Source organism: Pygocentrus nattereri, chromosome 3 (assembly GCF_015220715.1).
Source record: "Pygocentrus nattereri isolate fPygNat1 chromosome 3, fPygNat1.pri, whole genome shotgun sequence".
Classification (NCBI taxonomy): Eukaryota; Metazoa; Chordata; class Actinopteri; order Characiformes; family Serrasalmidae; genus Pygocentrus; species Pygocentrus nattereri.
The window spans coordinates 7445816-7464443 of NC_051213.1; the positions used below are offsets into that span (position 1 = coordinate 7445816).

Below are 18628 nucleotides of genomic sequence, written 5' to 3' on the forward strand. Positions count from 1 at the left end.
GGCCTTTGATCACATTTATTCTGATTAGCATTTTTGGGTAAAGTACTCCTTTAACAGCTTAACAAGACACTTTTGTCCTCCAACTTCTTACAGCTTCACTGAAGCTAATTACAAATTCACAGTGTTGCAGATTCGGCTAGTAAAGCTTGACTTTGTTTCAGGTGAAGCTAAAATGATCAGAGGTGTAGGCAGATCTTCTAAAACAGCGACTCTGGTATATCAAGTTACAACACGCCTTCTCTTGTTCTCTCTGCAGGAGTGTGGGATAAGGTCCTAGAGCCCGTGGCGGAGAAGAGGAATGAAACAGGCATTCTCAAACTGTTCCCTGTCTACCTGAAGGGAGAAGACCTGTTTGGACTGACCGTCCCGGCAGTCACCAGGATTGTGGAATCGGTACGACATTGTCGGGAGAAAAGAATATACATACTCTTTAAAAAGATGGTTCTTCAAGGATTCATTCGTAAAGGCAGTGGTTCTGTACATAATCATGAACACTCAGAACCTTTTGCATCATTAAAGGGTTCTTTGCATCACAAAAAGGTTCTTCATATTGAATGGAAATGTGAATGAATATGCTACAAATGGTTCTATATAGAACCTTTTTGAAAAGGGTTCTGTATAGCACCCAAACAGGTACTTCATTTGTCACAAGCTTGACATTGTAGCAATAGAAGAACTGCTTTGGGTGCCATATAGAACAGTTTTCAACAAGGTTCTGTATAGAACCATCTACAACACATTCTCCATCAATCTGAAGAACAATTTCACGATGCAAAAAACCTTTCAATCATGCAGAGTTCTTTGAGCATTCATGGTTCTGTAAAAAAATCACTTTTTTACTAAAGAACCCTTGAAGCACCATCTGAACCATGACACATTTTCTTCATGAGAAAAATGTGATGTACACGTTCATTACCAGTAAAAAAAAAAAACTTGCATTTTTGATGAGAAACATTTTTACATTATGTAAATTTCTTTTCTAACACAATTTGTGAAGTTGACACCCATGTATTACATTATTTCCAAAACCAAAGTTTGAACATAAATTCCACAAGTCACAAAATATGTTTTAAAGCTCTCAGCGAGTGGTTTTCAGCAACAAGAAGGTCCCAGCAAATATTTATCTTCAGTCTTGTTAGAAAATTAAATCATTACATGAAGCATCAAGGTAAAAAGGGGGGGGGGGGGGGGGGGGCTTATTTTGATTCATTTGGTCAGGTTTTGGTCACTATAAATTCCATATGTGCTATTTCATAGTTTGTCTCTTCACTATTATTCTCTAGTGAGGAAATTGGTAAATATAATCTACGAGTGTGTCCAAGCTAAAAGAAAATAACCAGAATGACATATTACTGTATTATAAATAACAGCGTTCTCAAAGCTGGTCTGTATGATCGTCATGGGAAGCTCCACTGTAGATGGTCTTGTTTTGTGGTGCATTTGGAGGTTTGATCAATAATGCAGTTTCAGGGTGGTGTTCCAGGTCTCATGCTTCCAGCCACATACCAATAACTGGACTTTTTATTAGCTATTCTTCTAAACCCAAATGTCCTACGTCTGCTGTTATTACTCCTCTCTCACTGTTTGTGTCAACTGGTTCATGTTCCAGCTGCCTGGAGTGGAGGCGTGTGCACGCTACACTTTCCGTTATGGCCGCAATCCTCTGATGGAACTGCCTCTGGCCATCAATCCCTCAGGATGCGCGCGCTCTGAACCTAAGGCGTGCACCCACGTCAAGAGGTTTGTGTTAAGGTATTCTGTAGATTTGAGATTTTCTTTCTTCATGTCCTCTTTCCTTTGCCCTGTGATCATTGAGCAGCCAGAGCTCAAGTCCTGTGTTTCGTCCACTCATAAGGTCAGCATGCATTGTCCATTAAAATCATTTTAAACGATGTTCAGCCATGGTGTCATCATCTGTTTATCTTGGGTCAGGTATCTGTGTTCATGTAATTGTGTTAATTTTGAAATTAAACTTAACAAATATATAAAAACATCTAGATTTGGTCTTGGAGAGGCTTCAGCCCTTCAGTGACGACCATGTGATAAACGTAACTGAAAGATGATTTAGCCTGTTGACCTCTCTGACCGTTTCCTTCAACTGTTTCCGTCTCACCACATCTTGGTACTTGAGTAGGTGCTGCAGTCTTCCTCAGTGTTGTCTTCTCCATCTCTTGATATTCCTCTAGGCCGCACACCCTGACCAGCGGCAACTCTGCTAAGGCCCTCCAGAGCAGCGGCAGCCCCGCTGAGCTCACGGGCGCCCCCTACAGCAAGCAGTTTGTCCACTCCAAGTCCTCTCAGTACCGCCGCATGAAGGCCGAGTGGAAATCCAACGTTTACTTGGCCCGCTCGCGCATCCAGGTGAATACAGAGCCGTTTGAGAGCCATGGAGTTATTGGAGTCTACTTGCAACATGCATATCATTTGTTGTTCTTTGTCCATTTTCAAATGTGGAATTGAAGTACTTGCAAACAAAAGCCATACAAAATGCAAAACTATTGTTTGCTCATAGCCTTGTGCATTGTTTGTTGTAGGGCTTAGGGCTGTATGCTGCTAGGGACATTGAGAACAACACCATGGTCATTGAATACATTGGTACAATCATCCGTAACGAGGTGGCAAACCGCAAGGAGAAGATGTACGAATCACAGGTATGTGTGGCAACTCTGGTTTCACCAGAGCCATTTTCCAAAATGTGTTTTTGCCTCCTGCTCTTTGCGGTAAAATCCAAACACTTTTTAATGCGAATTCATTTTTTCCGTACCATAGAACCGTGGAGTCTATATGTTCCGCATCGACAGTGAGCATGTAATCGATGCAACCATTACAGGCGGACCTGCAAGGTAGAAACCGATTTACCAGTTCTGCTAATACGTCTACACATCAGCATGTATCTTTGGTCAGAGTGCTCATGTTTTCTTGTCCATCATACGTACCCTGTTTAATGGAATTTGTGCCGTCAGGTACATCAACCACTCCTGCGCACCCAACTGCATAGCCGAGGTCGTGACCTTTGAGAGAGGCCACAAAATAATCATCAGCTCCAACCGCCGGATTCAGCGAGGGGAGGAGGTAGGCCAGTGCCCCTACTGCATTTAACCATTTCAGGCTGACGTGTATGGCCAGCTATCCTGCTTACTAGTTCATTTAGACCCTGTTTTCGCCTGGTCATGTGTTTAGAACTTGGTAGTTAAACATGTTTCCGGTTAGGCTGAATTCTGATTGCTGTATGGGATCTAATACGCAAAACAGCTGATATACAACAAACAACTGTCTGTGCTGCTCCTCCTGTTGGCTTTTCTATTCAAAACAAAAGCACGATTTTACACACCGTTCTTTATTTCCTTACACCATCAGTGTTTACAAGAAGACAGCTGTTCATAATAATTAGACTGATACGGAAGGCGTCACAGTCTTGGATCAACTAAATACTGACCGCTTACCTTAGCCAGCTATTTACAGAGTACTAATTCTAAAAATAGCAATCAACACCTTTATATACATTTCTAACTTACACTGTGGTGCACTGATTGATGATGGAATAGCGCTCAGTGCTCATCTTGGAGAGTAAAGAGTTTTATTTGGTTGTTTTTGGGTTTTGCTTCAAGTGTTATCTAAGACAGAGGAGAACTCTTCCCAAATACTGTTAGGTCCTGTTGGTACTGATCTTCAGCAAGTGCCAAAACCAAAAACGGAGCCTTTAGTACTGGACAGACGGCCAATGAAAAACGCACAGTTAGGTCATTCTCATGAAACGATGTCCATTAACGTCAGTCATCCAGCAGATAAGCAGTATTTATAATTTGGCAGAACGGTTTGAGCTATATATAGTACAGGATTTTCTGTTTAAAAGCGTTTTACTCTAATTCTCAGTACTAATTTTAAATAATTTTTTTGGCTTTTCTTAATTAGAAAAGTGTGACCGCTTAGTAACCGCTGAAACCAACTTCAGGTTTTTTTTTTTGTAAGCAAGTGAACCAACATAATTGTGTCAGTGTGTCGGGCCAATGAGATAAAATTGCAGAACACTTTTTTTTTATATATATACACACATTTATACATTTATCTTCAAATTTCAAATTTGAAAATTGTCACCAAAAACAAAATAATTTAAAATGTTTTATTTTTAATTATTCATTATTCAGGCATTAGTGTTTATATTTCCAAATTAAAAACTTTATACTTAGTTATCTGGTGTCAGAGGTTCTTGTTCTTTGTGCAGAACCCCCCAGTGTTCTCTTCTGTTTGTTACAACGTCCTCTCTGCACTTCAATAGCTGACAGTCCAGTTGTAGAACTTCAAAACCAGACCCAAAGCAGAAAGGTCTGTTCAGAAGGTTTTTGATTGGTTTGTTTTGATTGGGCTGTTTTTCTCTGTTTTGTTTCCCTACAGTTGTGCTATGACTACAAATTTGACCTTGAAGATGACCAGCATAAGATTCCTTGTCACTGTGGTGCAGTAAACTGCAGGAAATGGATGAACTAAACCGAAGAGGCGCTTCTGTTTTTTCTTTTTTGTTTCTCTTTTTTTGTTTTGTTTGTTTTTTGAGGTGGACAGAGAGAACATTTAATCCACACATATGCATTCCTTGTTAGCTTTTTCTAGGCCCATTTCTAAACAGGAAGCGTTTTGTTATTAATCTTTAAACTTATCAGGGCAGACGAAAGACCGTAGAACTGTAAGAGGCAACGAGGAGACCTGGTCCAAGGTCCCAAATAAAAGGCACAAAGGCTGATTGGGGTCTGATTGGGGTCTGTTTGGGATGGACAGGTAAGGTGGGGGTGGACATACTGCATGGTAAACAGTTTCACCTGAACACCAGGTGGCACACTGGTTCCTTCACTTTGCAGAACATACACAGTGTGGATGGCTTTTTCTCTGATGGAAGAGCAGAGCTTGATGAGCTTCGATGAGAAACGGGCAAACAGGAGCTTAAAAGGTGGTGTTAGGTTAAATCTCACCAGCTGACCAGGAAAGTAAAGTGCTGGCCACAGCCTTATTTAGTTATGAAGAGGCTGGTCCTCTGGATAAAGATTTTATTATATATATATATATATATATATATATATATATATATATATATATATATATATATAAAATATGTATACACACAGATATAGATATATACAGATATACACATATATAGAATCAGAAATGTAGACACCACTGAACAAGGAATGTACTGAGAAGACTTCCTTAGGGATAAAGCTAAGGGAATATTAACTTGCACTAAAAACAACAAAAAAAATACAGTTTAAGATACTTGATTCCATGAGTCAGTTTATTTTTTCTTTGTTTTTGATTTCTGTAAAATAAGAGGCAAAGTTTTGTATTTATTATCAATTGAAGCTATTTTTTAAGAATGTGGATTAAAAAAAAAGAGTGTCAAGCTGCTTTGGGAAGCTGCAGATTGAACAGAACGTGTTACTTTATAAAATATGTAAATATCCTTCTAAAAATTAAAAAATGTAGAATTACTCGACCAAATGCTACCTTAACTTCATTATAGCTATTTGGGTGATTTTTCTTTTTTTTTTTCGTTTTGTTTTTTTTGTTTTGTTTTTCTTCCAAAAAAAAAAAAAAAAAAAAAAAAAAAGTAAAAAGAAAAAGGACAAAAACAGTATTTAAGAAGGATGTCAAGATATCATTTTGAGTATCTCTGTTGTAAAAAAAAAATTGTACAGAATCTGTAAAGAAAAAAACAGAAAAAAAGATTTCAGAATATTTTTGTTGTATTTAGAATGTAGAATCAATATTGTCTAAAATTCTGACCACTTGAATATTCTTACCTTTCTTTTTACACATTCTAGTTTCACGTACGTTTTGCAATCAAAGAACGCACCAATCATGCTGTGCTGATTGTGACATCCTTAACTGTTAATCACGAACGATGCGCGCTGTGAATTTACGATAGAAACCACCCAAACAGAAACCAGTAGCTTAAAGCTTAGCGAGCACGAGGGATTTCTTTTCCTTAACGCAAGGCCGCTGTGCCCCTGTGGAGGATCGCACGCGAGTTTTGGAGAAAATTAAAGCTGCCTTTCACATTGCTTTGACATTAAGAAATGTAAAGTACGCTTGTTTCTGTTTTTCTTTTTTTGGTTTACATTATTTTTAAAAAGATGCTGTTTAGTGTTTGACTAGTTGAAAATCATGGTATGAACTTAATAAAGAATTCAAAACCTGGTAACAGCAATTGGCTTGCCGGTTTGAAATGAAGTTTTGATGTGTGCACAACTAAAGTGGACTACAATTGTTAGTTTATAATTCAAAGTCCCGAGCTTGTAATATACATGGCATGATGTATTTTTTAAAACTTTCGAATGAATCAATTGTACATAGTTTCTCAATGACTGGTTGTAATGAAATTTGTTTCTTGGATATTTTTCCCCTCTTGTACAATATTCAGACATTATTAACAGTATTTGTCTTTTCTTGGTCCTGTACAGTAGTATACAATGTCAAAAATGAAGCCTTTTTGAAGTATACAAAGTGTAATGGGTTTTTGGAGTTTGTGGAATCAGATTTAGGAACATTTACAAAAAAATAAATATTTTACATCTTTAACACTCATTGTTATTCCATCCTTAAGATGAGTTTCTTCAAGTGCTGAGTGAAGGTGTTAGCGAGTTTAAGGGGAACTCCACTGATTTTGCAAAATGAATCATTCAGTGGCAAAATCTTTGAGTGGTTTGGTGTGAAATATGTCTTTCTAGAGAAATTTGGTCAGAATTGTTCACCGTTATAGTACTAGGAACCAGGCAACCAAAGCATTTAATGGCTCTAAGGCTATATCCCATTATCACACTGAATCGTTATAAATACGCTGCTTGATACCTGAGACACTGTTTTGTGAATTGTTAAAATTTTGGTTTAAAATATAAACTATTACTTTAGGACTACTACAGTGTTTACTGTCAAAACATTCTCAACTGAGCTCAATGCGCACAAGCTAACGTGCTTTTATAGTTACTAGCCTGTAGCTACATGGCTAATGCCAACAGCAGCTTTTGTTTACAGTTTATTTTTAGTTTTCTTACATATTTTGGAAGATGGCATAGTATATGGAGGACTTCGAAGAGGTCCTAAATGTTGTAGAGCCAAATCGATTTGAACCAGAATATACAAGTGAGTTGCAGCAGAGAGACAGAGACACAGGGACACGGTGAACCTGCCAGTGCTGAAAAACAACAACCCAGGGCAAATGGAAACAGGTGATGTCAACAACAAACTACTTGCTGCTCTGCTTACTGGTTTATGAGGTAGTTATATATACAGTGGTTAACAACGACCAATTAATTTCAGTCACAAACGTTTCGGCCTTGATTCTAGTTTTTGTGGTGGAAAATACAACAGAGGGAACAGCAGATTTCTTTAGCACTCAGCATTTGAAGGAATCTGCTTTGCATTTTTCACGGGTCTTGAGTCGTCTTAGATGGTTTTCGGTTCAGTTTGTAGAGTCGTTAGACTTTGGCATTTGTGTGTAGCTTCAAAACAATTCTCCACAACTTCAGGATTTTGGTGTTTGTAACGGCAGCCGAAGAAACCCACACCATACTGTATTTTCTCCATTTTTACATCCTGGTACAAGCGCAGTTCACCACCACTCTGAACGATTAAACAAGGAGCAGCTGTGATCTATTACAGCTCCTGTGATGAATAAACTACATCAGCTATAAGTTTTGCTGACGCCACGCCGCCAACACAAAGGCATTGCAGGGCATTGTGAGAAGAAAATAGTACCCAAATTTTTTTTCCCACCCCCAAATTTAGTGGTATTTTACCATTATCAAGTTATTTTACTTATAAGACACACATAGGTTCAATGGTCATTTTGGATAGCAGATAAAATGTTCACATTTGTAGTGTAGACATAATGACGCCTAGTTCATAAGGAAATGCTGGTATAATGTAGTGGTTAACGCTGCTGCCCTCCACATGAAAGACTGGCCTTCAGTCCCGTACCTGCACAGAAACACCACACTATTATCTATAAGGCTCTGAACTGTTCACAGTGGTGGTGATGGGAACCAGACGTCTGAAGAGTTTAATGCCTCTGAATGCTCCCCTCACAGAAAGTTATTACATGAAATACATTTTGAGTGGTGTTTTTCTCTGCCTCTGACATCTATCCTCTAATGCTGCGGCACTGTGATTGACACCGTTGATCTGCAATGGTTTTCAATGCAAAAGCCTGACTTTGATTTTCAGTGCAGCTGACTTTGCGTCAGAAAAATTATTTGATACATCTTAGTGATGGGGATGTGATCTAACGTCATATCCATTTTGTCTTAAAAAGTGGTAACTTTATGGTCTAAACGTTGCTGTGAAAAAGTATTAGCCTCCTTCTGATGTTCCCATTTTTGCATATAGTGACACCAAATCATACAAATTGTGTACTGTAAAGACGAGAGAATGAGCAAATGCAGAACACAGTTTTTAAATGTTGATTTCATTTGCTAAAAACTTTAACATGCTTGTATTGGTATCAGAATCCTGTCTCTGATGAGCATGAGAAGCATACTAGGGCTTTGCTTTGGTGATGTGATCATAAAAGACAACATGCGAGAACAGGTAAAGTGTGCAAAGGTGCAAAGTCAGTGGGAACAGGAAACGATGCACTTTCCTTCCATATTGTGAGGGATTTCTGAGTAAAACACTATCAAGGAGGGTCTCGGTGCTAGCTGACCATTTTCTCATGATTGTAGGTGGGGTGGTGAGAAGGGGATGTGAAAAAAGATGACTGGTCAATATTATTACTGCCCCACCTCCACTGGGGCACAGTGGAATCATCCAAAAATCAGTACTTGTTTTTTTTTTAAAGCGGCACGTCATTATATTTTGATGAAAGATTACAAAAAACAAAAATGCTCTCAAAAGGTATCATGACTTGTGCTTATTACAAGTTTCATTTACACTTTACATAAAGTTAAAATTAAATTTGTGTAAATCTGAGAAATTTAGAGTAAAGAAAGCACTGAGAAAACAGGTAAGTACTGACTTGTCTTACAGGCTGAGACAGAGGGGACACCACGGAGACACTAAGGAAGTGGGTTCCAAAGCTTTGGAGGGGTTATTCTAAACGCTCTACCACTGAGGACAATCTGAACTGGGCCACTTTATGCGAACTTAACCCATAAGTATCCAGCAATTCTTGCATAGTCAGGGTTAAATGTTATTCCTTTCAACATGCAATGTGCTCTTCGTGCTGAAACTCCATTCACTCGTCTCTGGCCACATGGTGGGATTTCTTTTGCCTCGTTTTAAACAAGTGCATTCACATAATACATTTCCACAAAACACTCCAGTTAAGCAGTAAGGTTAAACTGTCACTATACCGGACTGCAGTGGTGAAGAGGGAGCTGAGCCATAAGGCAAAGCTCTCTGTTTACCGGTCGGTCTACATCCCGACCCTCACCTGTGGTCATAAGCTGTGAGTAATGATCAAAAGAATGAGATCACGAATACAAGTGGCGGAAATGAGCTTTCTTCGCAGGGTGGTGGGCTACACGCTATTTGATAGAGTGAGGAGCTCGGTCATCTGGAACGAGCTCAGAGTAGAGCCGCTACTCCTCCGCATTGAGAGGAGCCAGCTGAGGTGGTTCGGGCATCTGATTCAGATGCCCCCTGGAAGCCTACCGGTGGGGGTGTACCAGGCACGGCCTACCACGAAAAGACTCTGGGGTCGTCCTATGACCCGCTGGAGGCTTTACATCTCCAAGTTGGCCTGGGAGTGGCTTGGGGTCCCTGGGAATGAGCTGGAGGAACTTGCAGGGGACAGGGTCATCTGGCATTCTCTGCTCTCCCAACTGCAACCGCGACCCTATCTGGATTAAGTGGTCAATGATGATGGCGATGATGATGATTAAACTGTAATTTAATGAAATGTTACAGCCGTCAAAAACAGCGTATGTGAAAGATACAGTACAATATCTTACCAACTTTTTAGTAATTCTCCAGTTACTCAAAATATCTTAATAAATAAAGCATGTACCGTAGCTGTGGGAGGAAGCATGTTCCAGTTCACAAATCCATCGGTACAGTTTTGCAACCAAGACTAGAGTTTACAAATCAGTGGGCACGGTTTATAAACTGAGAAGTACGGATTACTAAACTGCAGGGACAGATTTTCCTCCTCAATATTTTTTTCTCATTAGTGACCCAATACGGGGCTCCGTAGAAATACGATCTTAGCTACAGATAGGAGAACTTTTCCAAATGCGCTCTGTTGCGCAACCCCACCCACAAACAGCAACATCCTACAGAAAGAAATGTACAGAAAGCTGCTTCCACACCTGACAAATGTTGGTGGTAGATGTAGGAAACGTGAAGGTCGTTATAAGAGAACACGTTTGGTTAAGCCTTAAAGCAGTGACATGAACAGAAGAGAGAACAAAGAGTTCATAAACATGTCTGAGACAGAATTTTAACCTCTTAAACTCCTTCATAACTTTCCTATTTCATAAGCTACATTCAGAAGGTGGTGTCTTATGAGGCTGTAACTCTCCTTTCCAGTCAAATAGATTGTCATTTTAAACCCTTATAATAAAAGAAGCTGAACTCTTTTTTTTTTTTTCTACTGAAAGTCGACCCATTTTTTCAATCTGGGCTTTAAACTATAAACAAATGCCGTCTCTTCAGTGATCTGCTCTGAAAAAATTATTCTTATAATACAAAGAAATACAAAAAAATAAAACATTGCATTTATTTCTCACAGTTACTGAATAATGTGCCTTACGATTTGGTCAAGAAAATTCAGATAAATTCAGTAAAAACCAAAATATTAAGCCACTTAACATCCAGTTACCAAATCACAGCTCAGTTAAAATAATAAGTTACCGTTTTAAATGTAAGTGCAGCACCAGTCACTTTCTCATAAAATATATACATACAGACATACACACACATTGAAGTGCAGACCGAGCATCAGAACGGGGAAGAAAGGGGATTTAAGGGACTTTGAACGTGGCGTGGTTGTTGGTGCCAGACGGGCTGGTCTGAGTATTTCAGAAACTGCTGATCTGCTGGGATTTTCACCCACAACCATCTCTAGGGTTTACAGAGAACGGTCCGAAAAAGCGGAAACGTCCAGTGAGCGGTCAGTTGTGTGGACGAAAATGCCCTGTTGATGTGAGAGGTCAGAGGAGAATGGGCAGACTGGTTCCAGATGATAGAAAGGCAACAGTAACTCAAATAACCACTTGTTACAACCAAGGAGCAGAACACCGTCTCTGAACGCACAACACGTCGAACCTTAAAGAAGATGGGCTACAGTGGCAGAAGACCACACTGGGTACCACTCCCGTCAGCTAAGAACAGGAAACTGAGCCTACAATTCGCACAGGCTCACCGAAATTGGACAACAGAAGATTGGAAAAATGTTGCCTGGTCTGCCGAGTCTGGATTTCAGCTGCGACATTCAGATGGTCGGGTCAGAATTTGGCGTAAACAACATGAAAGCATGGATCCATCCTGCGTTGTATCAGCGGTTCAGGTTGGTGGTGGTGGTGGGATGGTATGGGGAATATTTTCACGGCACACTTTGGGCCCCTTAGTACCAACTGAGCATCGTTTAAATGCCACAGCCTACCTGAGTATTGTTGCTGACCATGTCCATCCCTGTATGACCACAGTGTACCCATCTTCTGATGGCTACTTCCAGCAGGACAATGCACCATGTCACAAAGCTCATATCATCTCAAACTGGTTTCTTGAACATGACAGTGAGTTCACTGGACTCCAATGGCCTCCACAGTCGCCAGATCTCAGCCCAATAGAGCACCTTTGGGATGTGGTGGAGCGGGAGATTCACATCATAGATGTGCAGCCGACAAATCTGCAGCAACTGTGTGACGCTATCATGTCAATATGGACCAAAATCTCTGAGGAATGTTTCCAACACCTTGTTGAAAGTACCCCACGAAGAATTACGGTCAGTTCTGAAAGGGGGTCCAATCTTTTACTAGCAAGGTGTAGCTAATAAAGTGGCTGGTGAGTGTGTGTATGTATCTATCTATCTATCTATCTATCTATCTATCTATCTATCTATCTATCTATCTATCTATCTATAGTGTGTGTGTGTATGTATATGTGTGTATATACATATATAAAATCCTTTAAACTGTGACTAAAGCATCGAACCTGGTCTGTGTTGTGTGAAGCCAACAGCCTGCAAGCCAGCAATTAACGTTAACAACCCCAGACATCACAGAACCTGGTTAGTTTCACCTTTTCTGAAGTTTTCTAAAGTTGACGGACTCTTAGCAAAGTGGTGCTCATTTTCATTTTAACACATAAAGAGTTCAACGCTAACAAACACAGCGCCGGATTAGGTTTTAGTAAAAATAATTCTGAGCGAAAAACTGTTGGGACTTCAAATAAACCAAGAATGAACTTACTTACCACACGCTTCCCGCCTCTGACCTTAATACGGGTGCGATCTGCCTAAATACGGGTGTCGTCTGCCTCAAAATGGGTGCGATCTGCCTCAATATGGGTGTGGTCTGCCTCAGTAAGGGTAGAATCGGCCCTTTTATTTTTTGCGGAAACCTCAGTTGTCGAGCTTCACCCATGGCTGTCCCGTTTCCGCTGTGCCAAATCTCATAGCAGGAAACTCATAGCGGAGTCCGCCGCACAGCAGCCGCGCTCTGCCCGACTCGTCATGTTAACAGGGTCATTAGCCCGCGTAATCTAGCTAATGGCCAGCGGTGGACGAAGTACTCAAACCATGTACTCGAGTTAAAGTAGAGATACCCAAGGTAAAATATCACTCCAGTAAAAGTAGAAGTTCCACCATAGGTGGTTGGTTGGTTAGTGTAGTGGTTAACACCTCTGCCTTCTACACTGTAGACACTATACCAATAAGAGTCCTTGGGCAAGACTCCTAACACCACCTTGGCCTGCCTGTGTAAAATGATCAAATTGTAAGGCGCTCTGGATAAGAGCGTCAGCCAAATGCTGTAAATGTAAGGACCTCCACTTGAGTAAAAGTACTAAAGTATTTACCTTCCAATGTACTTAAGTATAAAGTAAAAGTACTAAAAGAGTAATTCTGGCTCTGATGTCCTGTTATCATTTTTATAACCAGACTGGCTTCATGGACTCATTTCAGGTGAAAGTCCTCCAGCGTCTCTCTTGGTAAACCAGTCTTTTAATAGAACATCATTAATTAGTGACGCTGACGTCTATTAAAATGATCAGAAGCACAAAACACTGAAGGTAAACAGTTTCCATCAGGGAGAACCGAGTGGCTCTGAAATCACTTTTTACACACAAGCAAAGTTTCAGTTTCAGATTTATTTACAACTTAGTTCCAAGTTTAAGTTGAATAAAAACTGGCTTTAAACTCAGGATCACAGATGAGCTCCTTTACTATGTTGAACTTCTTGATTTAAATGTCTCCATCCCAGTTCATGCAGGTACCCAGGATCTTGTCATATTCACATCTGTGCTGTTTATTCTAGGAAAAGGCAACCATGTGGCTGTTCACAGAAAGCCAGCTTCATTATACAAGCAGAGGAATCGCGCAGCCTCAAGGGCCACATATGCTCATAGACTGGTGTTGACACATGAGGGTACAGCCACATATTTCACACAAGAAACTAAGCATCCATTTATAGTCTGGTACAGGAGAGCCACAGGCAGTGTGAATTAGGACAGTTCAGAGGCTAGATTCACCGAAGAGTCCTAAATCAGGAAAATTGTCTTAAATGGAAAGAAAAAATAACCGACAAACTCAGTTTTTTAACTTATATTCATGATATTTATAACAAGAACTTTTAGTCCTGGAAAAAAAGTTCTTAAATATTGTCTTGACCTCATGAAAAACTCGTGAGCTGACTAAGTAAGCCTCAAAACTAGTCTATTATCTAAAAGTAGCTTTGAAAGTTAACATTGTGTCCCTTAAATTTTACCTCCGTATTTTGACCCATCCTTGCAGTGAAAAACCACATACACACCACTAGGGGGCAGTAAGCCCGTGTAGCAGTTTGGGTCATAAGCCTTGCTCAAGGGCACTTCAGTCACATACTGTCGGCTCAGGGAATTGAACCCGCGACCTTCCGGTCACAAGGCTGGATCCCTAACATCCACCCCATGACTGGCCCACAGAAGACGGGCCTGACGCTCCCTGCTGAAACCTGGGAGGAGGAAGAGCTTCAGGTGTGGTCTACACTTCAGTTACTTGGAATTACGGAGCTAATGCACCTAACAAGAACTGGAAATATGTTTTCTTGCTTATGTGTTTCCCCCCCTCACAGTGAACTTGGACAAAAGTGCTACCGCCACGTGTTTAGCTATGCAACACAGTCACGTGCCAAACGCAGACGTTTGGGCGCCCCTGGTCACATGACGTTTTGCTGACTTTCTAAGTGGAACTAAGTTAACACATCCTCTAGAGAAGAAACACAGAATGTGGCCAGCGATAAAGTAATAGGACGTTTATTTTATTTTTTCCACATATGTTAAACTCTAATAGAAACGGCACTAAAATAACCAGAAAGATTCCCATATTTCTTTGCACTCGTTGATGTGTTGACTACTTTTGATTAAACGTTCAACAAAAACGTATCTTGCTCAGGAGTGTTCATATGACTCTTACTGTTCTTTAGTCCGTGTTTACGGATAATAGTGTGTCATACAGTGTCAAAAAATGCTATTTCAGGCAAATGTGCCATGATTTAGGCATGCAGCTCATTGGTGGGGTGTAAGATTTTATTACCAGTGCAAACTAAAGGCACAAACATTCACATGTGGGATAAGAGGAAGACCAATGGGGAATTCTTTGCCAAACTGTTGGTTTAAGCTTAAGGGAAGTAACCAGTTTAAGGGAACTTACACTGCCCCTTTTCTCCTTCAAACCCACCCTGATGTTCTACATACACACAAAATGAAGGTGTAGGGTCTGAATGGAGGAAGCCATAAAAGGACCACCTGACAGAGTGAACCTAATGAACTCTAACTGCTGCCCCCTGGAGGCTGAATACTGGATGACTTTCCTAAATCCTAGAGAAATCACTTGCCTGCCAATGACATTTCAGTCTCTTATACTAACTATTACTGCTCCTTCAAGAAAGGCCTTTCAAATTTGACCCCTTTTTACAAAAAATAAAAAAATAAACAAAACGTGATTCCGCTTGTAAAGTTTACTCTGGAACAAAAATGGTTTATTTAAAGAGTCTTTATTATACCATCATTTACAAAAGAGCAAAACAAAGAATCAGGTAAATGCACTTCTTATTAAAAATCAAAACTGCTTACATTCACACCACAGAGGTGCTACTCTTGTTTTTTACACTGAAACATTACCATGGCTGGTACTTCACCTTTTAAAACTGTCCTTTGTGTATGAACGTTTATGGACTGATGCAAGTCTTCCATGTGTTAAATTACTGAATAATGCTCTGACATCAGTTCATGTATGGTTAAAAACTGAATGAAAGTTAAGTGATGAACTAATACCAATGACACTACACAGCTTTTTGAAGTATATTGTTCTTATGGACTTTTCTATGGAGAGAGAGCAAACGCAGAAGAAAACTTCAGAGGCATGATTTATATGAATATAAAAATTACACACAGTCGACAATTCTAATACTGACAGTCGATACTTTTTGCGGTAACTTCTTTTCAAATTAACAGTTAAAATCAGTTCATCTGAATTGTCTCAGCAACATCGCTGTGCAAATTGATTAAAATCCAAACCAACAGATTAAAATCATAAATAAAAAAGAACATTTCAGAAAACTTGCTGATAGTGAAATTATAGAGAAAATGTTTGACCATGACGAAAAGCTTTCAAGGCAGTTAAAAGTAACACATCTCATATTTCCCGCTTCGACAGAGCTAGTAAGGCTGACAGAAATGCCACCATGTTCACCTGCTGCAGTGGCAGGAACTGGAGCTGGGCGCCTGCTGGTCCTATAGTCCTCATCAGCCAGTAGTGTATAGTATATCTGTAGTTCCCTCCACAGCCAGCAGGGGGTGGTGCAAACTCAAAGCACCCAAAGGCTGAGGCATCAACTCTCCAACTGCCACTGCTGGGCCTCTGAACCGTCACAGATTGCCATGGCAACGTATCCCTTATGGCTGAGAGGGTCCACCACGGCCAGACACTGACCCACAGACACCTGGTAGAGCCGGTTATTCTTCTGCAAAAGAGGGAACAGGCAGCCTTAGACATTGAATACACATAAAATGGCAAAAAATCCCCTTTCACAGTGGTTCATTTGCCTGGTCAGTTCTCATTCTCAAACAGCGACTGTCAACAGTAGGATGTTGGAGTTTTCTGGGGAATGACAGGTCAAAGTGCTCTGGCCTAAAAGGAACGGTTTGGCAAAAAAAAAAACAACAAATAAATAAAAATTTACATAACTATCCACTTACCCCAGACATAGTCGATCAAGATTTGTGTCAAGATTAATCCAAATGTTTTCTGTAAATATATTCCCAGAACTTCTCTCAACCACATCCAGGTCTTCACAAAGGTTGATTGAGAGACCCTTATTAGTCCCACAACGGGAAAATTTCACCTCCGCATTTAACCGATCCGTGAAGTGAAACGCCACATACCCTCTAGTGAGCACACACACACACACACACACACACACACACTAGGGGGCAGTGAGCACACTTGCCCGGAGCAGTGGGCAGCCCAATCCGCAGCGCCCTCTGTCCTCTTAACCACATCTACACATCTGTGTATCTTGATGAAGGCCAGGACGTGGTTCGAGCTGACTGCCACACGTTTTGGGGATGTACTTAAAGAAAAGATCTGGGTGACTATGGACCTCTAGTGTTTGTTGCAACATTAGCTAAAATTTGGACACCAGAGTTGACTTCCATTTCACAAAGACAAACTCCTCATGCAGGCAGGTGTGAAGGGATTCTGAACTACACAGAAAGTAGGGAAAATGAAAAGCTGGACTGAAGCATAAGGAGTCTGACCCCAAGGGACCACTGCTGAGAGCCCCCGGAGCCGTGGCACTTCATGAGGCGCGGCGGGTCTGAAGAGCGGATCTCTGACATGTCCAAACACAGCAGGCCTGCCAGGATTAGTTCATGCTCCTCATCGTAGGCCCACTCCTACACACACACACACACACACACACACACACACACACACACACACACACACACACACACGTTATAGTTGCTATATGAACTGAATATAGTGACATGCTCAAAGGAAAAAGGTGGAACCAGTATAATGAAGAAAGTGTGAAACTGGTGAAATATTGTTTGTAAATAACACCTTTAGAGGGCGGCGGTGAGTGATGTTTGTTTATTTGATGTTTGTTAATGACGCCTTTAGAGGGCGGCGGTGAGAGACGTTTGTTTATTTGATGTTTGTTAATGACGCCTTTAGAGGGCGGCGGTGAGTGATGTTTGTTTATTTGATGTGTGTTAATATCGCCTTTAGAGGGCGGCGGTGAGTGATGTTTGTTTATTTGATGTTTGTTAATGACGCCTTTAGAGGGCGGCGGTGAGTGATGTTTGTTTATTTGATGTTTGTTAATGACGCCTTTAGAGGGCGGCGGTGAGTGACGTTTGTTTATTTGATGTTTGTTAATGACGCCTTTAGAGGGCGGCGGTGAGTGACGTTTGTTTATTTGATGTTTGTTAATGACGCCTTTAGAGGGCGGCGGTGAGTGACGTTTGTTTATTTGATGTTTGTTAATGACGCCTTTAGAGGGCGGCGGTGAGTGACGTTTGTTTATGTGATGTTTGTTAATGACGCCTTTAGAGGGCGGCGGTGAGCGACGTTTGTTTATTTGATGATTGTTAATGACGCCTTTAGAGGCCGGCGGTGAGCGACGTTTGTTTATCTGATGATTGTTAATGACGCCTTTAGAGGGCGGCGGTGAGTGATGTTTGTTTATTTGATGTTTGTTAATGACGCCTTTAGAGGGCGGCGGTGAGTGATGTTTGTTTATTTGATGTTTGTTAATGACGCCTTTAGAGGGCGGCGGTGAGTGATGTTTGTTTATTTGATGTTTGTTAATGACGCCTTTAGAGGGCGGCGGTGAGTGATGTTTGTTTATTTGATGTTTGTTAATGACGCCTTTAGAGGGCGGCGGTGAGTGATGTTTGTTTATTTGATGTTTGTTAATGACGCCTTTAGAGGGCGGCGGTGAGTGATGTTTGTTTATTTGATGTTTGTTAATGACGCCTTTAGAGGGCGGCGGTGAGTGATGTTTGTTTATTTGATGTTTGTTAATGACGCCTTTAGAGGGCGGCGGTGAGTGATGTTTGTTTATTTGATGTTTGTTAATGACGCCTTTAGAGGCCGGCGGTGAGCGACGTTTGTTTATCTGATGATTGTTAATGACGCCTTTAGAGGCCGGCGGTGAGCGACGTTTGTTTATCTGATGATTGTTAATGACGCCTTTAGAGGGCGGCGGTGAGCGACGTTTGTTTATCTGATGATTGTTAATGACGCCTTTAGAGGGCGGCGGTGAGTGACGTTTGTTTATTTGATGTTTGTTAATGACGTCTTTAGAGGGCGGCGGTGAGCGACGTTTGTTTATCTGATGATTGTTAATGACGCCTTTAGAGGGCGGCGGTGAGTGATGTTTGTTTATCTGATGATTGTTAATGACGCCTTTAGAGGGCGGCGGTGAGCGATGTT

At 40.8% G+C, this 18628-nt stretch overlaps 2 protein-coding genes across 2 annotated transcripts in view; one reads left to right on the forward strand and one right to left on the reverse strand.

Moving 5' to 3' along the window:
• kmt2ca (lysine (K)-specific methyltransferase 2Ca) overlaps nt 1-6567 on the forward strand; it is a 254614-nt gene extending 248047 nt beyond the window's left edge. The window contains 7 exon segments of the mRNA XM_037537221.1: nt 257-393; nt 1610-1752; nt 2187-2361; nt 2535-2651; nt 2770-2843; nt 2964-3072; nt 4393-6567. Coding sequence (XP_037393118.1) covers nt 257-393; nt 1610-1752; nt 2187-2361; nt 2535-2651; nt 2770-2843; nt 2964-3072; nt 4393-4485 — 848 coding nt within the window. The 3' untranslated portion in view covers nt 4486-6567.
• Nucleotides 6568-15137: 8570 nt separating this feature from the next.
• Nucleotides 15138-18628, reverse strand: part of galnt11 (UDP-N-acetyl-alpha-D-galactosamine:polypeptide N-acetylgalactosaminyltransferase 11 (GalNAc-T11)) — a 42727-nt gene continuing 39236 nt past the window's right edge. The window contains exons 11-12 of the mRNA XM_017705554.2: nt 16945-17082; nt 15138-16148 (exon numbers count right to left, since the gene is read on the reverse strand). Coding sequence (XP_017561043.1) covers nt 16017-16148; nt 16945-17082 — 270 coding nt within the window. The 3' untranslated portion in view covers nt 15138-16016. The remainder of the gene's footprint in view (nt 16149-16944; nt 17083-18628) is intronic.